The sequence below is a fragment of the Loxodonta africana genome, chromosome 19 (assembly GCF_030014295.1).
Source record: "Loxodonta africana isolate mLoxAfr1 chromosome 19, mLoxAfr1.hap2, whole genome shotgun sequence".
In the NCBI taxonomy this organism is placed as follows: domain Eukaryota; kingdom Metazoa; phylum Chordata; class Mammalia; order Proboscidea; family Elephantidae; genus Loxodonta; species Loxodonta africana.
Genome location: NC_087360.1, coordinates 35110118 through 35133300, shown reverse-complemented (window position 1 = coordinate 35133300; position 23183 = coordinate 35110118). Strand labels below are relative to the sequence as shown.

General features: G+C 39.5%; 1 protein-coding gene across 19 annotated transcripts in view; it reads left to right on the top strand.

Moving 5' to 3' along the window:
* Window positions 1–14383, top strand: part of LOC100676467 (zinc finger protein 596-like) — a 117633-nt gene extending 103250 nt beyond the window's left edge. For all 19 annotated transcript variants that reach the window (XM_064272607.1, XM_064272606.1, XM_010601566.3 and 16 more), the window contains 3 exons: window positions 9301–9396; window positions 9900–9982; window positions 10432–14383. In XM_064272607.1, the coding sequence (XP_064128677.1) occupies window positions 9929–9982; window positions 10432–11715 (1338 nt within the window). In that variant the 5' untranslated portion in view covers window positions 9301–9396; window positions 9900–9928 and the 3' untranslated portion in view covers window positions 11716–14383. The remainder of the gene's footprint in view (window positions 1–9300; window positions 9397–9899; window positions 9983–10431) is intronic.
* The last annotated feature ends 8800 nt before the right edge of the window (window positions 14384–23183 follow it).

Below are 23183 nucleotides of genomic sequence, written 5' to 3'. Positions count from 1 at the left end.
CAAAGAGAACTACAAAACACTACTGCAAAAAACCAAGAGACTTACATAAATGGAAAAACATACCATGCTCTTGGATAGGAAGACTTAATATTATGAAAATGTCAATACTACCCAAAGCAATATATAGGTATAATGCAATCCATCCAAATCCCAACAACATTCTTCACTGAGATGGAAAAACAATCACTACCTTTACATGGAAGGGAAAAAAACCAAAAACCAAATGCAGTGCCGTTGAGTCGATTCCGATGCATAGCGACCCTATAAGACAGAGTAGAACTGCCCCAGAGAGTTTCCAAGGAGCACCTGGCATGGAAGGGAAAGAGGCCCCGAATAAATAAAGCCTTTGTCTTAGTCGTCTAGTGCTGCTGTAACAAATACCACAAGTGGCTGGCTTTAACAAGCGAAGTTTATTTTCTCACAGTAAAGTAAGCTAAAAGCCCATATTCAGGGTGTTAGCTCCAGGGGAAGGCTTACTCTCTCTGTCGGCCTTCTCATCAACCTTCCCCGGACTAGGAGCTTCTCAGCACAGGGACCCCAGGTCTAAAAGACACGCTCTGCTCCTGGTACTGCTTTCTTGGTGGTGTGAACTCCCCCTGTCTTTCTGCCTCCTCCTTTCTTTTATATCTCAAGAGATTGCCTCAAGATATAATCCAATCTTGTGGTTTGAGTCCTGCCTCACACAACTGCCACTCTTCCTCCCTCATTAACATCATAGAGGCAAGATTTACAATATATAGGAAAATCACACAATACTGGGAATCATGGCCCAGCCAAATTGATACACACATATTTTGGGGACATAATTCAATCCATGACAGCCTTATTAAAAAAAAAAAGGAAGCCTCACGCTACCTGATCTCGGAACCTACGATACCGCCACAGTAGTTAAAACAGCCTAGTACTGGTACAACAACAGACACACAGACCAATGAAACAGAATTGAGAACCCAGATGTAAATCCACCCACCTGTGGGCAGCTGATCTTTGACAAAGGACCAAGGATTATTGAATGGGGAAGAGACAGTCTCTTTAACAAATGCTGCTGGCACAGTTGGATGTCTATCTGTAGAAAAATGAAACAGGATCCATACCTCACACCATACACAAAAACTAACTCGAAATACAAAACCTAAAACTATAAAGATCATGTAAGAAAAATCAGGGACAGTGCTAGGGGCCCTGATATATGGGATAAGTAGATTAGTAAGCATAACTAAAAATGCACACACAGAAGAAAATGAACTAGATGAATGGGACCTCCTAAAAATTAAACACTTATGCTCAACAAAAGACTTCTCCAAAAGAGTAAAAAGAACCTACAGATTGGGAAAAAAATTTTGGCTACAACATACCCGACAATGGTCTAATCTCTAAAATATGTAGAAAACTTTCACACCTCAACAAAAAAAGATAAATAATCCAGTTTAAAAACAGGCAAAGGAAATGAACAGACACTTCTTCAAAGAAGACATCCAGGCTGCTAACATATGAAGAAGTGCTCATGGTCATTACCAATTAGAGAGTTGGAAATCAAAACTATAATGAGATACTGTCTCACCCTGACATTACTGGCACAAGTCAAAAAAAAACAGAAAATAACATGTTGATGAGGATGTGGGGAGATTAGAACTCTTACGCACTGCAGGTGGGGATATAAAATGGTAGAACCACAGTGGAAAATGGTATGGCGCTTCCTCAAAAAGCTAGAAATAGAAGTACTATATAAGCTAGCAATCCCACTCCTAGGTATATACCCTAAAGAAATAAGAGCATTGGTGCAAGTAGACACCTATATTCATTGCAGCATTATTCACGGTAGCAAAAAGGTGGAAACAACCTAAGTGCCCATCAACAGATGATGGATTAACAAACTGGAACATACACACAGTGGAATACTACACTATACATATAAAGAATAATGAGGAATCCGCGAAACATCTCACAACATGGATGAATCTGGAGGGCATTATGCTGAGTGAAATAAGTCAGTTACAAAAAGACAAATATTGTATGAGACCACTTTTATCAAGTAACAACAAAAGGTTTACAGACAGGAAAAAAAAAGGCTGATGGTTACCAGGGGTGGGGGAGGGGAGGGAAGGAAATTTACCAAAGAGATAGTAGACAGTGGTTAATATTGGTGAAGGAAAAGTCAATACATAGGAGAAGTCAGCACAACATGACCAGGGTAAGAGAGGACACTGAGAGGAATGCAGGAATAAAGGACAACTGTGGTAACTAATATAGCATAGACCATCCTGCAACAATAGAATAAACAAACAGCAGTCTACAAATTGATACATAGATAGATAGATATGCCAAGTGATGATGGGGAGGGTAAGGGAACACAACCACTAGCAAATAGAGATTCAGAGGTGGAAATTTCTAAATACATGACTGTATGTTTTCCTTATATATTAATATAGACAATAGAGCACACAAGTGGCACAGTCAGGGAAATGTCCTAGATATAACTAAACACCTCATGGGATGAAGTCCCCAGGCCCTAAGGCAAAGGACCATAGACTCTGGGGACATCTACATCAATTGGCACAACATAGTTCTTAAAGACAGTGTTCTGCATCCTACTTTGGTGAGTAACACCTGGGGTCTTAAAAGCTTGTAAGTGGCCATCTAAGGTAAAATTATTGGTCTCTTCTAGTCTGGACCAAAGGAGAAGGGAAAAAAACTAAAGACCCAGGGGAGCAGTTAATCCAAAGGACTAATGGACCACATGACTACAACCTGAGACCAGAAGAAATAGATAGTGCCTGGCTACCACTACTGACTGCTCTGACCAGGATTACAATAGAGGGTCCTGCACAAAACAGGAGAAAAATGTAGAACAAATTATCAAAATCACAAGAAAAACCAGACTTAACTGGTCTGACAGAGACTGGAGGAGCCCTCGAGACTTTGGCCCCCAGACACCCTTCTAACTCAGACTCAAAACCACTCCCAAAGTCCACCTTTCAGTCAAAGATTAGGCAGGCCTGTAGACAAACAGTAACATGTGAGGAATGTGCTTCTTAGATCAATCAAGTATGTGAGATGATATGGGCAACACCTGTGCAGGAACAAAGACAAGAAGTCAGGAGGGAACAAGAAAACTGGATGAATAGAGAAGGTGAACCTGGGGTGGAAAAGGAAAGGGGGAGAGTGCTGACACAACACAGGATTGCAGCCAATGCCATGAAACAGATGTGTATAAATTTTTAAATGAGAAACTAATTCACTCTGTAAACTTTGACCTAAATCATAATTAAAAAAAGACTTTATCAAAAAAGGAAAGAGACAACAGACTGGGGGAAGAAAAATCTTTGGAAACTGTATAACCGATAAGGGTCTAATATCTAAAGTATATAGAAAACTTCTACAACTTAAAAACAAAAAGACAAATAACCCAATTAGAAACTGGTCAAGGGCCATGAACAGATGCTTTGCCAAAAACGGTATTCAAATGGCCAAAAGACACATGAAAAGATGCTCAATGTCATTAGCCATCAGAGAAATGCAAATCAAAACCACAATGAGATACCATTTCACTCTCACAAGGATGGTTAAGATTTCATAAAACAAACAAACAGAAAATAACAAGTGTTAGAAGGAATCTGGAGAAATTGGAGTCTTCATCCATTGCTGTTGGGAGTTCAAAATGGTACTGCTATTGTGGAAAAATTTGGTGATTTCTTAGAGGCAGAGCTGCCATATGACCCACCAATTCCATTCCTAGGTATATACTTAGGGATCTAGTAGAAGTAACACAAACAGACGTATGTGTATCTATGTTCATTGCAGCACTATTCACGATAGCAAAAAGATGGAAACAACACAGGTGCTTATCAGTGGATGAATGCATAAGTAAAATATGGTACATGCATACAATGAAATACTAAAAAAAAAACTACGCAGCAATAAAGAAAATGAGTTCCTACAACATCTTACAATGTGGATGTACCTGGAGTAAAAAAAAAAAAATACTGTATGTTCTCACTTTTATGAAATGACATAAACAGGAAGAGTTATCCAGTGTTGCTATAACAGAAATACCGCAAATGGGTGGGTTTAACAAACAGATATTTATTTTCTCACTGTTTTTTTTTAGGAGGCTAGCATTCCAAATTCATGGTGCCAGCTCTAGGGAAAGGGCTTCTGTCTCTGTCAGCTCTGGAGGAAGGTTCCTGTCTTTTCTGAGATTCTGCTCCTGGGCGATCTTCATGTGGCTTGGCATATATCTTCCCCTGTCTCTGCTTCTCTCCCTTGCTTGTTTCAATCTCTTCTACATCTCAAAAGACACACCCTACATTAATCCTGCCTCATTAATGTAGCAAAGACAATCGCAACTGAGATTATAAATCTCAAAGAGATGAGGATTTACAACACATTTTGTGTGGTAACAAATCAACCCATAGTGTTCCACCCTTTGATCTCCCAAAATTCATGTCCTTCCTACATACAAAACACATTCATCTAATCATGTCATCCCAAAAGTCTGATGAACACTGTGTCCAAAATCTCATCTTTTGAATCATCTAAATCAAATATGGGTGAGATTTTAGGTGTATTCTATCCTGGAGCAAAATTCCTCTTCACCTATGAATCTGTGAAATCTAGATTACAAATTAATCTGTTTTCAAAGTACAATGGTGGAACAGGAGCAAGGTAGACATTTCCATTACAAATGGGAGAAGGTGGATGGAAAGAAGGGATGACAGGTACTAAGCAAGTCCAAAACCCAGCAGAACAATTTACATTGGATCTCGAGGCTTGAAAACAATCCCCTCTTCTCTGAGACCATCTAGGCCATGATCCTGCCCTGCAGACTCTGGATATTGGCCATGCTGTCTGAATTCTGGATGGAGACCCCCTAGGGCCTTGGCTTCAGCTCCGCCTTCCGGACCCAGTAGCCACTCTGCTTTCTCAACTTTTGGTGGCCTCATTCTTCTACCCCATCTGAGTGGCAACCCCACCCCTTTGGCCCCACAGGTCCTGTTCTTCTGTCGTTTGGGCAACCCCACCCCTTTGGCCCCACAGGTCCTGTTCTTCTGTCCTTTGGGCATGGCAGCCCTGCCCCCTCAGCTTTTGTCAGTGGCCCCATCCCCCATCACTCATGAACATCAGCCCCACTCTCTGGAACCCAGTTGGCAAAGATCCCACCCTTTGAGAAGGTCCTTCTTAGGCTCCTTCCAACAGTTCTGCTGATCTCTGAGCTGCTTCAGGGATGGTTATTTCTTGGAGGACAACAAATACAGCCCCTTTGACCTATTTCTTGCCTATGTAATTCCAGAGGTAGATAGCATTCTTTCCTTTCATTCTTTGTCCTCCTCAGTCTTAGCCTATGGGTTTTCTGCTGTGGTATTTGGTTAGATCCATCAGTCACAGGCTTAATCTCTTTAACAAAAGATTGTGAAGCCACATCCTTGGTGAACATTCTAGGACACGTGTCCTTAGTTTGTACAATAGAATATTCCAAATCTTTAAGTTCTGTTTTCATTTTGTACAGTTGATTTTTAATTCCATCTCTTTTCTCTTGCATTTTATTACAAGCACGGTCCCTTTAAGATCTTGCTTAGAGATCTCATCAGCTAGCTCTCCGAGTTCATCACTTACAAGTGCTATGTACCACCAAACGTTTGAACATAATTTAGACAAGTTCTTTGCCATTGCATACAGAGCATTGCCCTTCCTCCACTCTCCAATCATGTGTTCATCATTTTCTTTTAAATCCTCATCAGAAGCACGTTGAATGTTCACATTTCTAGCAACATTTTGTTGCTGGCGCCACGTGTATTCTCTAAGACAATAGAGACTTTCTCTGTGGTTCTCACTTCCTTCGGAGCCCTCACCAGAATTGCCTTTCAAGTCCATAATTGTACCAACGTTGTCTTCAAGGCAGTATAGACTTTGGCTGTTAGGCACCTTAAAAATCTACAAGCCTCTACCCATCGTTGTTGTTGTTTGGTGCCATTGTTTGGTACAACAGAACAAAACACTGCCTGGTCCTGCAACCATCTCCGTAATTGGTGCTGTGTTTGAGATCATTGTAGCCCCTGTGTCAGTACATCTTGTTGAGGGCCTTACTCTTGTTCATTGACCCTCCATTTTACCAAGCATGATGTCCTTCTCCAGGGACTGGTACCTCCTGATAATATGTGCAAAGTATGTGAGATGAAGTCTCACTATCCTCGCTTCTAAAGAGCATTCTGGCTGTACTTCTTATGAGACAGATTTGTTCATTCTTCTGGCAGTCCATGGTGTATTCAGTATTCTTCACCAATACCATAATTCAGAGGCATTAGTTAATCTTCAGTCTGGCTTATTCATAGTCCAGCTTTGGCATGCATATAAGGCAATTGAAAATATGATGGGTTAGGTCAGGTGCACATTATTCCTCAAGGTGATATCTTTGCTTCTTAATACTTTAAAGAGGACTTTTGCGTCAGATTTGCCCAATGCAGTAGGTCATTTGATTTCTTGACTGCTGCTTCCGTGAACATTGATTTTGGATCAAAGTAAAATGAAATCCTTGACAACTTCAATATTTTCTTTGTTTATCAGGATGTTGCTTATTGGTCCAGTTGTGAGGATTTTTGTCTCTTTTTTATTGAGGTATAATCCATACTGAAGTCTAGTCTTTGATCTTCATCAATAAGTGCTTCAAGTCCTCTTCAGTTTCAGCAAGCAAGGTTGTATCATCTGCATAATGCAGGTTCTTAATGAGTCTTTCTCCAATCCTGATATGGAACAAATTCTTTATTTGCCCAGCGTACAGATTGAATAGGTATGATGAAAGGATACAACCCTGATGCACACCCTTCCTGATTTTAAACCATGCAGTATCCCCTTCCTCTGTTCAGATGACTGTCTCTTGGTGTATGTACAGGTTTCTCATGAGCACAATTCAGTGTTCTGAAATTCCTGTTCTTCACAATGCTATCCATAATTTGTTATGATCCACACAGTCGAATGCCTTTGCATAGTCAATAAAACACAGGTAAACATCTTCTGGTGTTCTCTGCATTTAGCCAAGATCGATCTGGTATCAGCAGTGTTATCCCTCGTTTCATGTCCTCTTCTTAATTTGAATTTCTGGCAGTTCCCTGTTGATGTGCTGCTGCAACTGCTTTTAAATTATCTGCAGGGAAATTTTACTTGCATGTGATAGTAATGAAATTGTTCAATAATTTCTGCATTCTGTTGGATCACCTTTCTTTGGAATGGGCACAAGTATGGAGCTCTTTGAGTTGGTTGGCCAGATTACCATCTTCCAAATTTCTTGGCATAGACAAGTGAGCACCTCTAGTGCTGCATCCATATGCTGAAACATCTCAAATGGTATTCTCAATTCCTGGAACCTTGTTTTTCATCAATACCTTCAGTGCAGCTTGGTCTTCTTCCTTCATGAGTTCTTGATGAATGTGCTGCTTCCTGAAATAGTTGAATGTTAACCAATTCTTTTTGGTACGGTGACTCCGTATTCCTTCCATCCTCCTTTGTTGCTTCGTCATTCCAACATTTTGCCCAGAGAATCCTTTTGTATTGCAACTCGAGGCTTGAATTTTCTCTTCAGTTCTTCAGTTTGAGAAATGCCGAGCCTATTCTTCCCTTTTGGTTTTCTAATTCCAGGTCCTTTGCACATTTCATTATAATACTTTACTTTGTCTTCTCCAGCTGCCCTTTGAAATCTTCTGTTCAGCTCTTTTACTTCATCATTTCTTCAGTTCACTTTATCTACTCTACATTCAGCAGCAAGTCTCAGAGTCACTTCTGACATCCACTTTGGTCTTTTCTTTCTTTCCTGTCTTTAATGACCTCTTGCATTCTTCATGCATGAGGTCCTTGATGTCATCCCACAACTCGTCTGGTTTTCGGTCGTTAGTGTTCAGTGCATCAAATCTGTTCCTCAGATGGTCTCTAAATTTGAGTGGGATATTTATTTTGTATTTTGGGGTATGTATTTTGGCTCTCGTGGCCTTTTTTGTTGTTGTTGTTGTTTTTTAGGTGCCGTCAAGTCAATTCCAGCTCAGAGCAACCCTGTGTATAACAGAACAAAGCTCTGGCCAGTCCTGTGCTATCCTCACAGTCTTTGCTATGTTCGAGCCCATTGCCGCAGCCACTTTGTGCCTCTATCTCATCAACAGTCTTCCTGTTTTTCACTGACTCTGCTCCACCATGCATTATGTACTTCATTTAGGGTTATGGTTTTGTGGGTGTGTCCAGTCAATTGGCCTATACTGTTTTTTGACTCTGTTCTACCTCCTAGTGTGGTGATAGCACCTGGGGTTTTAAAGCATGCCACGTGGCCATCCAAGATACCAAATTGGTCTCTATTGTCCTGAAATGGAACCCTGGTTTCACAGTGGTTAAGTGATTCGGCTGCTAACTGAAGGGTCAGCAGTTCAAATACGCTAGCTGCTCCTTGGAAACCTTATGGGGCATTTATATTCTGTCCTCTAGGGTTGCTATGGTAGAAATTGACAGCAGTGGGTTTGGTGGTTTAGTTTTCTCCTGGAACAGCAGAGGAAGGAGACCAAGGAATCAGAGAAAGAAATGACTGCAAGTCTAACTGCCTCCATGAACTGTTACCTCCATTGCCATGAGACCAGAACAACATGGTGCCTGGCTACCATTACTGAACATTTTGATCAAGGACCTGATAGATAGATCCTGATCAAAAAGAGGAGAAATGTGGAACAGAATTTCAAGTTCTTTATAGAAATCCAACTAACTGAACCCATTGAGACTGGGGGAACCCCCAGATCAATTGCCCTGAGATAATCTTTAAGCCTTGATCCAAAACTATCCTTTGAAATCATCTTTAAATACAGTTTAACTTGATTAGTAAAAAATGATCACCTCGAGCAGTACACTCTTCTGAAGAATTATCAATATGAGATCAAATTTACAACAGTAGCTCTAAAACAGAGTAATTGTTTAGGGGTCAGAGAATCTAAGTTAATGGTGGTGAAATAATATGGATAGAGATATCAAGAATGGTGACACAATGCAAAGAATGTAACCATTGTCACTGAACTGTATGTGTCAAAAATGTTTAGTGGGTATATGTTTTGTTATGTATATTTTCACCAAAATGATAGAAACAGAGGTTCTTAATGTGTTCAGGTGCATGGTCAAGAGTTATCACTTTTCTAGTGAAGGATTATAAGTACGTACTATGTTCAAAGTACTCTTCTGAGCTGGCCTTCAGTGTCTTTCTAGTGTACTTCTTAGACTTGATGATTATACACTTTTTTGAGGATACAACTCAAAATCTATGTGTCTTTTCCCCACAAACAGGGAATCAGCTCTGCAGATCAGATGTGATTTCCCAACTAGAGCGAGGAGAGGAACTGTGGAGAGAAAGAATAGGATTTTTCCAATGCCAGAGTCCAGGTGAGCTTCAGGCAGTTGTGTTTCAATACAAGGAGGAGCTTGTTCAGTGAGTGAGCAGGTGCTTGGAAATATCGACTGTGTATTTTCTGAAGTGAATGACATGTTGAGGGAAAATTCTTCAGATTATATCATTTATTCTTTACATATACCTATTTCTGTTGTGTCCTCCTGTCATTCTCTTTGACTTAAGGAATCTGCATGTACTTATTGCAATTCAACTTTATCGTAATGACCCTTGTCCTGGAAAATCTTTGAAGATTTTTCCTCTTTAGCGTGCCAACATTCCACCTTCATTTTATTGTTCTCCATTTTGCAGTATTGAAAATCTTTTTAACGTCCATATCCTGTCATGTATTTCTACCACCTAGATTATTCCTTAATTTGACATTCTTTTTACATGTAACTGTCAATATTTGAAATATACACACATGGGTCAGTGCTTTTCAACATTTTCATTCCCCTAATGCCACTCTAGCAAATTATTCTTTTTTCAATTATTTCAGGCAGGGAAATTGGCCTTAACAAAGAAGAAATGATATCCTTTCAACATATCTGTAGGAAGGACACACCAACCATCATGGCACTGGTAAGCTTCACAGGTGTGAATCTTGGCCACCCACATAGATGCTTGTGAATGGATTAAGTTAGGAGGTTAGCACAATTACATTACTGTATTTAAGATTGTAATTACGTGCTGTCTCAGCACAAAGTTTTGGTTCATTAGAATTTAGGGAAGAAATTACCTAAGGTCTCAAAAAAACAATTGCATAAGCATGTCTCATAGATATATTTTTTAAAATATAAGGAATTCTTCAGAATTAATCTGATAGTCCTGCGGTTGGCATGCTGCTGCAAAAGAGTAAATCTCTGTGCATGCAGAAGAGTAACATACCACATATGTGTAACTTACATGGAAGAGATTTTAATTAGAGTTCACTGAATGACTAGATATTATTCTAGAATTCATATGTAGAGAAACAAATTAATGAATGAATGTGGATAAACCTGTAACAGTCTTTCATGTCCTTCTCAAAGCAGAGATATCTCTCTGGAGAGAATACCTTTGAATGCAATGATTTGGGAGGAGATTTCACTCACAGCCTTACATTGACTCAAGATGTGTTAAATCACATGGGAAAGAAACACAATACCAGCAAAGAATTTGGAAAGTTCCTTCCTGACCAATCATCGTTTAACCAACATAAGCAGATTCACTCCAGGAGTAAATCATATGAGTGTCATCTATGTGGGAAAGCCTTTATTCAAAGCTCTGGCCTTAAACAACACATTAGAACTCATACTGGAGAGAAACCATATGAATGTCATATATGTGGAAAAGCCTTCAGTAATTTTTCTGGCCTCACTCAACACTATAGAACTCACACTGGAGAGAAACCATATGAATGCCATGTATGTGGGAAAGCCTTCAGTACAAATTCTAACCTTAGACAACATGGGAGAATTCACACTGGAGAGAAACCTTATGTATGTCACCTATGTGGGAAAGCCTTCACGAATTGTGCTGACCTTATACAACACAATAGAATTCACACTGGAGAGAAGCCATATGTATGTCATCTTTGTGGGAAAGCCTTTATTCAAAGTTCCGGCCTTAAACAACACAATAGAACTCACACCGGAGAGAAACCATATGAATGCCATATATGTGGAAAAGCCTTCAGTAATTTTTCTGACCTTATACAACACAATAGAACTCACACTGGAGAGAAGCCATATGAATGCCATCTCTGTGGAAAAGCTTTCAGTAATTGTTCTCACTTTAGACGACATGAGAGAAGTCACACTGGAGCAAAACCATATGAATGTCATATATGTGGGAAAGCTTTTAGTAGAAGTTCAAACCTGAGACTACATGAGAGAATTCATACTGGGGAAAAACCTTATGGATGTCACCTCTGTGGGAAAGCCTTCAGTCAGTGTTCTGACCTTAGAAATCATGAGAAAACTCACACTGGAGAAAAACCATTTGAATGTCATGTATGTGGGAAAGCCTTCAGTAGAAGTTCTAACCTGAGACTACATGAGAGAATTCATATTGGAGAGAAGCCGCATGTTTGTCAGCTATGTGGGAAAGGCTTTACTCAATATTCTGACCTTAGAAATCATGAGAAAACACACACTGATGAGAAACCATATAAATGCCATGTATGTGGGGAAGCCTTCACTTTTTGTTCTGACCTTAGACATCATGAGAACAGTCACACTATATATGTAATAAATGTGAATGAGAGTTCAGCCTTAGCTTTAACATTTCAGCACCCAACAGAATCACACATAGAAGGAACACTATGTCTGTAATCAGTGTTCGTGCTAGAGAGAATCCATATGGATGTCATCTATGTGGCAAAGCCACATTAGTCAATGATCTGACCATATATGACATGAGAGAACTCACAGTAGAAATATAATGTGAAAGAGTTTTCAATCACAGTTCTAATTATTAAATAAAACAAGGAATGCACAAGTTAGAAAATATCTGTCTGCAATCAATGTGAAAATGCCTTCATTTAAATATTGATCGTTTAAACAAAGTGAATAAACACAGAAGATAAACCTGAGGTCTGTAATCACTGTGCAGTATCATTCAACAGTGCACCAGCCTTTGTGGAAACAATAAAACTCAATGTGAGAATAACCATTTGTAATGGATTGAATTGTGGCCCCCAGAAGATATGTTGAACCCCTAATCCCTGGACCTGTGAATGTGATTTAGTTTGGAAATAAGGTTTTTCTGTTGTTACCAGTTAATGATGTCATGTCAGAGTAGGGTGGGTCCTAATCCCTTCTGAGTAGTGTCTTATAAAAGAGGACAGACATAGACCCGGGGAAGACAGATGCCATGTGGTGATACAACTACAAGCCAAGAAACATCACCTAGAAACACCAGGGGCTACCAGAAGGTGGAGGAGACAAGGAAAGATCTTCCCTTATAGCAGAGTGTGAACATGCCCTGCTGAAGCCCTGAATTTGGACTTCTGGCTTCTAGATCTCTTTTGAGATAATGAATTTCTGTTCTTTAAAACTACCCTGTTCATGGTATTTTGTTATAGCAGCACTAGGAAACTAAGACACCATTAAAATAGGAAGTAAGAGAGAAAAGTCTTTACTAGGAGGACACAGCTTTTTAAGGAATACCAGATAAATCATGTGTATAAGTTATTAATGAGAAATTATGAAGTCTTTTATTCATAGAGCAACATTTTAGAACATGTGTGCATTCATACTGTATAAAACACTCCCAGTGTCTTGACTGAAGAAAAGGCTTGAATGATCACTCATTCCTTAGTCAGCATTACTGCTCTCCAGTGAGGAGGAAATCTGAAAGTCAAAGTATAAAAAACAAAAACTTTACCTGTATTTTATATCAGAAAACTAAGACTGGAATAAAGCAAAAACAACTTTAAAAGTACCCTTGAGAACAAATTTAGCAAAGGATGCAGAATTTTGACAAAAGATCTCTTATTGAAAAAAATTGGAACTGTGATGTGATCTGGGACTGTTGAATGCAGGATTTTCTAAGAAGTTATAAGAAATGATATTAAACTCAATAGAGTAGAACTTGCATATGTGTAAGCAGTAAATGTTGCTGAAAAATCTAAATGTTGGTCAGATTCTATTTTTTTATATAGTACCAAACACATAGATTTGGATTAATCAGAAAATAATTTTGAGTATAAACTGAAACATTTAGAGCATTAAATTATGTTTCTTAACTATTAGAGTTATATACATAACTACATGGTAAGGATGAAAGCAAATATGTACAAATACCCTTTATAAGCAAATTCTGATGGTATGTAATTTTTTTTTTTTTAATTCCATATAATGTCTTCAAACCTTAAAAAGGAATTACAAGCAAAACCATTTTTTTCTTTTTAACCCTGGATGATTGTGGTTACATTGGCTGGAAAACTCCCTAGATGAAGACATGGAAGAACAGTGAAGATGTGGGCAGTGTCCCATTTGCCGAATGTCTTACATATTTATACTAATCTCTGTAACCCCAAAACACTCTTAGCAGCATACAGAACACTGCTTGTCAGAACAGCAGAATGAACTGATGAGAATTTGACCTTGGTCATATTTCCCAGAAAACTCAGTAATGAATCCCTAGAACACCAACCTGGAGTGACTCCAACCCTTCTTATACACATACAGAAGTATGGGAGAAGAGAATGGTGGTGCTCACAACTCTGCCACAATTACAAGAGAAGGCCTGTTCCTAGTTACTTATTTCACACATGGGAAAACAGAATATAAATGATTATGATTAAGCCATTTTTCTGAGAGATGATGCAATGCCCACCCGTATCCTCAACTTTTTCTGTGCTTTTATTTGAATATGTTACACTGATGTATCTTCAAGTTCGTTAATCTTGCCTTTATGTGTGAAGTTTTTTGAACTTATATCCATTAAGTTCACCCACGAAGTACAGTTTGCTAAACTCTCTGCAGTTGCACTTCATCTATTCATGTTCCTTATGATTTTTTCTATTTCATGTAAAATACATATTCCAAATTCCTTTTTTTCCTAACTCCTATCTCAAGATATATGTGGATCTGTTTGTTGTATTTCTCTTTTTATTATTAATCACATTCCCTGCTGTTTTGCATAGATCTTGTTTTTCATAGTATGATAAATCGACATTGTCTAATAAACAGGGAGAGACTGAAGTTGATGTTCTCCCCATCTGTTGGAAGGTAGAGGAAGGACTCATCACTTCCTTTCAATCAGACAAAGGCAGATCTACAGAATATAGCACTTATTGGAAGCTCTGAAATTGTGCCCCTGTCGAACCATCTGACACCCATCTTTTAGATAGCTTTACCATAATATCAACTCAAAAGTACAAGTCAAGTTTGTTAATCTTTTAATATGACAGTACATGAAAATTGCAACTGCACCTTCCTTGCTTTCACTGATGAAAATTGGTCTATGATGTTCTACAAGTCATTTTTTTTTTTTTTGCAGATTCTTCCTTTCTACAATCAGCAGAGCAAGATCACACACTTTGCCTTGACCCATTGTTGTTGTTAGGTGCTGCTGAGTCAGTTTGTACTCACAGCAACCCTATGTAAAGCAAAACAAAACACTGCCCAGTTCTGCACCATCCTCAAAATCGTTATGCTTGAGCCCATTTTTGCAGCCACTGTGCAAATCCATCTCATTGAGAGTCTTCCTCTTTATCCCTGACCCTCTACCAAGTGTGATGTCCGTCTCCAGGGACTGCTTCCTCCTGACAGTATGTCCAAAGTACATGAGATGAAGTCTTGCCATCCTCACTTCTACAGAGTATTCTGGCTATACTTCCCAAGACAGATTAGTTCGTTGTTCTGGTAGTCTATGGTGTATTCAGTATTCTTCCATCTTCTTTATTCATTGTCCAGCTTTCACATGCGTATGAGGCAGTTGAAAACACCGTGGCATGGGTCAGGTGCACCTTAGTCCTTAAAGTGACACCTTTGTTTTATAACACTTTAAAGAGGTCGTTTGCAGCAGATTTGCCCAGTGCAGTAGGTCATTTGATTTGTTGACTGCTGCTTCCATGGGTGTTGATTGTGGATCCAAATAAAATGAAATCCTTCAAAACTTAAATATTTTCTCCATTTATCAGGATGTTGCTTATTGGTCCAGTTGTGAGGATTTTTGTTTTCTTTATGTTGAGGTGTAATCCATACTGAAGGCTGTGGTCTTTGATCTTCATCAGTAAGTGCTTCAAGCCCTCTTCACTCTCAGCAAGGTTGTGTCATCTGCATAACCCAGGTTGTTAATGAGTCTTCCTCCAATCTTGATGCCCTGTTGTTCTTCATATAGCCCAACTTCTCTGATTATTTGCTCAGCATACAGATTGAATAGGTATGGTGAAAGGATACAACCCTGACATACACCTTTCCTGACTTTAAGCCATGTAGTATCCCCTTGTTTTGTTTGTGCTACTGCCTCTTGGTCCACATACAGATTCCTCATGAGCAAAATTAAGTGTTCTGAAATTCCCGTTCCCTGCAATGTTATCCATAATTTGTTATGATCTACATAGCTGAATGCCTTAGGATAGTCGATAAAACACAGGTAAACATCTTTCTGGTATTCTCTGCTTTCAGCCATGAATCATCTGACATCAGCATCTACATCGTCTTCTGAATCTGGCTTGAATTTCTGGTGGTTCCCTGTCAATGTACTGCTGCAACAGCTTTTGAGTGATCTTCAGCAAGATTTTACTTGTGTATGATATTAATATGTTCAATAATTTCCACATTGTAATGAATCAGCTTTCTTTGGAATGGGTACAAATATGGATCTCTTCCAGTAGGCTGGCCAGGCAGCTGTCTTCCAAATTTCTTGGCATGGACAAGTGAGCACCTTCAGCGTTGCATCCATATGTTGAAACATCTCAGTTGATATTTCGTCAATTCCTGGAGCCTTGTTTTTCACCAGTGCTTTCAGTGCAGCTTGGACCTCTTCCTTCAGTACCATCAGTTCTTGATCATATGCTACCTCGTAGAATGATTGAACATTGATCAATTCTTTTTGCTACAGAAACTATGTATTCCTTCCATTTGCTTTTGATACTTTTCTGTGTAGTTGTTAATATTTTCCCTGCAGAATTTTCAGTATTGCAGCTCGAGGCTTGAATTTTTTCTTCATTTCTTTCTGCTTGAGAAATGCAGGGCGTGTTCTTCCCTTTTGGTTTTCTAACTCCAGGTTTTGCACATTTCATTATAATACTTTGTCTTCTCCACCTGCCATTTGAAATCTTCTGTTCAGCTCTTTTACTTCATTTCTTCCCTTCACTTTAACTATTCCGCGTTCAAGAGCAAGGTTCAGAGTCTCTTCTGACATCCATTTTGGTCTTTTTTTTCCTTATCTTTTTAATGACTTTTTGCTTTTCTTCATATATTTGTACTTAATGTCATCCCACAATTTGGTCTTTGGCCATTAGTGTTCAATGCGTCAAATCTGTTCTTGAAATGGTCTCTAAATTCAGGTGGATTATACTCAAGGTCATACTTTGGCTCTTGTGGACTTCTAATTTTCTTCAACTTGAACTTTCATATGAGCAATTGATGCAGTTGGCCCCTGGTCTTGTTCTGACTGATGATATTAAGCTTTTTTCTTTGCACAGAAAAGTCAGTTTGATTCTTGTATATTCAGTCTGGTGAGGTCCACGTGTGTAGTTGCCATTTGTTGTTGAAAAAACATGTTCACAATGAAGAAGCCAGTGGTCTTGCAAAACTCTATCATGCTACCTCTGGCATAGTTTCTGTCACCAAGGCCCTATTTTCCAACTACGAGTCCTTTTTGTTTCCAACTTCCACATTCCAATCACCAATAATTATCAATGCATCTTGATTGCATGTTTGATCGATTTCCAACTTCAGAAGCTGGTAAAAATCTTCAATTTCTTCATCTTTGTCCTTAGTGGTTGGTGTGTAAATTTGAATAATAGTCATATTAACTGGTCTTCCTTGTAGGCATATGGATATTATCATTGACAACATTGTACTTCAGGATCAATCTTGAAATATTCTTTTTGATGATGAATGTGATGCCATGCCTGTTCAAGTTGTCATTCCCAGCATAGTAGACCATATGATTGTCCAATTCAAAATGACCAATACCAGTCCAGTTTAGCTCACTAATGCCTAGGATATTGATCTTTAAGCATTCCATTTCATTATTGATGATTTCTAATTTTCCTAGATTCGTTTTTAGTACATACCATGTTCCAATTACTATTGGATGTTTGCAGCTGTTGTGTCGTGCCACATCAGCAAATGAAGGTCCTGAATGCTTGAGTCCATCCATGTCGTTAAGGTCAACTCTACTTTGAGGAGGCAGCTCTTCTCCAGCAGTACTTGGAGTGTCTTCCATCTTCCAGGACTGTATCAGACAGTGTTCTACTACTATTCATAAGGCTTTCACTGGCCATTTTTTTCAGAAGTAGAGTGCCAGATCCTTCTTCTTAGTCTGTTTTAGTCTGTAAGTTCAGCTGAAACCTGTCCACCAAGCGTGACCCTGCTAGTATTTGAAATACCAGAGGCAGATCTTCCAGTATCACAGCAACACGCAAGCCACCACAGTATGACAAGCCCACAGACACATGATGACCTTGACCCACAGAGGCTCTTTAATCTGAAAGTACAGTCATGAACCACGTAAAATCTGTTAGGGCAACTTCCGGCCACATATACATCTGTGGTCTAACGCATGATCTCCAGGGGATACCCATACCCAGAATAAGCAGTGAGCCGGCTCCACCGCTCCCTACCCATGGGAAAAGGTGCCCCTACTGCTGGGAGAGCTGGATGCCCGATCATGCTCTTGAGCCCCCAAGGCTGACAGGCATTATGGGGGTGCTGGGTTGCCAAGACTGCTCCGCTGCTGCCCTGGCCTACTCCCAGTACATCTCAGCTATGACTGTTATGGGGTCGTAGGGTCGTGCACTGGATGGGGCCCTTCGAGCATTCATCTGAGGCATCCACAACGGAAGCTGTCTGGGCTGCTCACAGCGCAGCAGACCATGGGTCCATGCACCCAGGAGCCCCATACCCCATGGACCCAAGTGTTCACACAATGTCTAAATCACAGAACTTATTGTGGATGTTAAGCGATGCATGACTATATTAGTTTTAACTTGCGGAGTGATCTCTTAAAGCTGGTGTTGGGCCATGCTGAGTTGATAGCAACTGCTCACCACATACACAGAGGCACACACAGACACACACCCCTTTCAAATGGTGCCCACGGCACATGCCATATCAGCCATACTTAGATATGCCTTTGCAATCAGAATTTGAACTACACTCTGGGTTGCAGCTTTGATTATTTGCTTATAGTCCATCTAACCCTCATGCCTTTAAAATCAGTCTTAATTTATTTCAGGCATCTTTCTGATTGGAAACTATCTCCAAAGAATCATGGAATTGCAAGAGAGATTACAATGTTTTTCTTTCCCAGCTTGCAGCTAAATTCCTGTAGGGGAAAAGCAGCCTTATGTTTAAGGTATCCTCTAGACTTCAGGTCCCTCCACTCCACACACACATGCACACAATGCACTTGTCAATATACTTTTATCCCCTTCTAGTGTCTTCCTATGATTTTCAGTATCCAGACTAAGCAAATTACCCCAGGTGTGGAAATATGACCTGACCTTTGCTAACAAGGGTTCTTCCCTTTTTGAAATCTTAGTCCATCTAGTTCTCTCTGCTTATGCAACTCTGAACTAGTTAAAGCATAGTGTTTTTTTGTTTGTTTTCTGGTATGGAATGATTTATTTTCCAATTGATTGCATGTGTTACAAAAAAATACTAAGAATATTTTAACCGTGTTCTTTATTTTTTTCCCCTATTCTCCATTTTAATAAACTGTTTTAGACCTAAGGGAGAATTTAAGAGTAGTTTAATGGGAAGAATCTTCTTGTATTTATATTTGAGTTATTTTCTTTCAGATAAAGAAAATTTTTTAAATTGTGGGAGAACAATAAAACATTTGCCATTTCAATCACTATTACGTGTACAATTCAGTGACATTATTTATGTTCACCATGTTGTGTAACCGTCACCACTGTCCATCTCCAATCTTTTCATCACACTTAAGGTGGTGCAAATGGTTAGCACACTTAACTACTAACTGAAAGGTTGGTAGTTTGAGTCCACCCAGAGGCTCCTTGAAAGAAAGGCCTGGCCATCTACTTCAGCTATTGAAAATTCTATGGAGCACAGTTCTAATCTGACACCCGTGGGATCACCGTGAGTCAGAATAGACTACATGGTAACTGGTAACAAACTCAATTCCCCTCAAGCAATAACTCCCATTTTCCCCCTTCCACCCACCGCAAAAAAAAAAATCGCTGTCAAGTCGATTCTGACTCATAGCGACACTATAGGACAGAGTAGAACTACCTCACAGAGTTCCAAGGAGCGCCTGGTGGATTTGAACTGTCAGCCTTTGGTTAGCAGCCGTAGCACTTAGCCACTACACCACCAGGGTTTCCTTACCCACTTCAGGTTAGCACTAATGAACTTGTCTCTATTCATTTTCCTCTTCTAGATACAGTTATGTGTCACTTAATGTCCACAGTACTTTCTGTGAAATAGGACATTATGTGATTTGGATATTGCGGGAACACCATATTATGAACAAGCAGTCCCTGGGTTACTAACATCCAACTTATGCAACCCTGTAGTTATGAGCAAACCTGTGTACATAATGGTTCATAATAACAAATGAGTGCTGCTTTGCAGTGTGCATTGAAACTTTGTTATTATTGTATTATGTTAAAGATACTTTAGTGTATTTGGAAGTGTTTCTTTAATGTTTTTTATGCATAGAAAGGTACACTATATGCTGTATACTAAGACAAACATTTGACTAACAGTAAACCGTACTTGTTACAACTTACATACAAATTTGACACACTTAGGAATGGAACTCTGAACTGTATTATAATCTTATGGGAGCACAGACGTATATGCAGTCGATGTTGCTCAAACGGATGTTATACAGCGCATAACTATTTCATATAAGTGGGATCATACAGTATGTGACTTTTGTGTCTGACATCAGCATAACGTTTTCAAGATTTACCCATATGATACCATGTATAGGTAGTCCCTGACTTAGGACAGGATTCCATTCTGAGGGCTCTGTCGCAAGTCAGTTCTGATGTAAGTCGGATACCTATTTTTTTTTTTTAAGTTTTCATTGTTTTCTTTCATTATCCGCATCTCTATAAATCTGATCTTTGTCTTTGGGAGTTGGAAACATTACGTATAAACATCTGGAAATGAACATCTGAGAAAGATAACATCAGTAAATTACACACTGCAACATTGTAGTACATAATACTGTAAGATGTACAAAAAAAAGACATAAGTGCAGATCATCGTAACTCAAACACGTAAGTTGGGGACTACCTGTATTAAAAATTTCTCTGTGGCTGAATAATACTCCATTGTTTTTATGTACCACGTTTTGTTTATCTGTTCATCTGTTCATAGACATTTGGGTTTCCACCTTTTGGCTATTGTGAGTAGTGCGGCAATGAACATTGGTGTACAAGTGTTAAAGCATACCTTTTCTAGTGTGAAAATCTACACAACAAAACACCAATTTAGCAATTTCTACATGTATAATTCAATGACATTGATTACATTTTTCAAGCTGTGCAACCATTTTCCCTGTCCTTTTCCAAATTATTTCATCCCTTTAACAGAAGTTCAATGTCCATTAAGCAAAAACTCCCCCCCCGTCTCTGTACATTTATTTCATGTAAGTGAGATTATACAGTATCTGTCCATTTGTGACCAACTTATTTCAGTCATCATGTTTTCAAGGTTCATCCATGTTGTGGCATGCATCAGGACTTCATTTTTCTTTATGGCTTAAGTAATATTGTATGCATATACCACATTTTGTTTTTCCATTTGTCTGTTGATGAACATTTTGTTACCACCTTTTTGCTGTTGTGAAAAGTGCTACAATGAATATTGGTATACAGGTTTCTGTTTGTGTTCCTGCTTTCACTTCTGGGTATATACCTAGGATTGGGATTGCTGGTCATATGGTAGCTCTGTGTTCAGCTTTCTGAGGAACCACCAAACTCTTTTCCACAGCATTGGTACTATTTTACATTCCCACCAACAGTGGATGAGGGTTACAGTTTCTCCATAACCTTACCAACCCTTGTTTTCCTTTTTTAAAAAGAATCATTGCCATTCTAATGGAGGTGAGGTAGTATCTCATTCTAGTTTTGATGTGCATCTCCCTAATGGCTAATGACAGTGAGCATCTTTTCATGTGCATGTTGGCCATTTGAATATCCTCTTTGTAAGGCATACACTTTTTTAAAATTAATTTTTATTTTCTGGTCTTGCCTCTACTCACCACATCCTGCCTGAAATGAAAAATAACAGTATATTGCTTGCACAAAATGCCATCCTATTTCTTCTCAGCCCAGAAAGGATACTTATTTGTCCTTGGAGTTTATACTACTACCTACAAATTTTCAAATTCCTCAGGAGAAAAATCACGAAAAATGGCACCGTGATCATTAAAGTTGTGTGTCAACTGAGCTGGGCCATGATACTCTGTGGTTTTTGCAGTTATGTAGTTTGGCAGTTGTGTGATAATGTGATCACCTTCCTGATGAGATTTGATACATGATCACATCCATGATCTGTTGTGGGTAGCCAATCAGTTGAAAGGGAGTTTCCTTGGGGGGTGTGGCCTGCATCCAATATAGGTGGGCTTTTTCGCCCTCTGGATCCTGCAGCTGGCTCTTGTTGACAGACCTTTGGTTCTTGTAACTTGAGGTAGCAGCTTACCTGCCATCTTGCCTACCAGTCTTGAAATTCTTTGGTTTTTTCAGCCTGCGAGCAAGAGCCCTGCCACCTGACCTGCTGCTCTTGGGTTCACCAGCCCCTGTGGCTTTGTGAATCAGGAGAAGCCTCTGGTCTGACCCACAGACTTGGGAGGTTCCAGCATCTACAACCACATGAGCCATTTCCTTGATATAAATCTGTCTATATTTTATGTACTTTGCTGGTTTTGCTTCTCTAGAGAACTCAGCCTATGACAGGCACTAAACATCCTTGTGAGTCCTTTTTCCCAGAGTTTGTATTCCTTCAAGTGTACCTATACTGATTGACTTCCAATACCTTAAAACAGTTGTTTTGACGATTTTGTTCAGGTTTTATTGTTGCTTTTGGTGGACTGGTCCAATAAAACTACTGAGTCATGGTCACTATAAAAACTTCGGAAGTATAATCCCGCTTTGGTGAGTGGCTTCTGGGGTCTTAAATGGTAGCAAGGAGCAATCTAAGATGCATCAATTGGTCTTAACCCAACTGGAACAAAGGAGGATGAAGAACACCAAAGATGTAAGGTAAAGATAAGCCCAAGAAACAGAAGGGGCCACATAAAACAGACTACAACAGCTGAGACCAGAAGAACTAGGTGGTGCCTGGCTACCAACAATGACTGCCCTCACAGGGAACACAACAGAAAATCTCTGATGGAACAGGAGAGCAATGGGATGCATGACCTCAAATTCTCATAAAAAGACCAGACTTAATGGTCTGACTAAGACTATAGGGACCAAGGAGGTCATGGTCCCCGGGCCCTTTGTTACCCCAAGACTGGAACCATTCCCCAAGCGAACTCTTCGGACAGGGATTGGACTGGATGATAAGATAGAAAATGACACTGATGAGGAGTGAGTTTCTTGGATCAAGTAGACACATGAGACTATGTGGACAGCTCCTGCCTGGAGGTGAGATGAGAAGGCAGAGGGGGATAGGAGCTGGTTGAGTGGACACAGTGAATACGGGGTGGAGAGGAGGAGTATGTGTCTCATTAGGGGGAGAGCAACTAGGAGTACATAGCAAAGTGTATAGTTTTTGTATGAGAGGCTGACTTGATTTATAAGCTTTGACTTAAACACAATACATTTTTTAGAAAAAATCTTTGGTAGTATAGATGGTCCAAATGGATGTATGTGTTAGGTTTTCTGTATAGTCATGTTTTGTGTTTAGGTATTTGGAGGCTGTATGTGTGGACACACTTTGCATGTTTCCAGATAGTGCATGGTCTTTGTGGAAGTCAATGTTATGTGATCATTGGGTTAGAGTGTGGGTGTGGAGAGAAGCTACCAGACATCAGATCAATATTCAACAACCTTGGAGCACCAGTGATTCCATTGCAAGCCCAAAGGGGACTCTGAGAGGCCTGGAAATGGTGAGAAAAAAAGTGGTGGAGTCAGTCC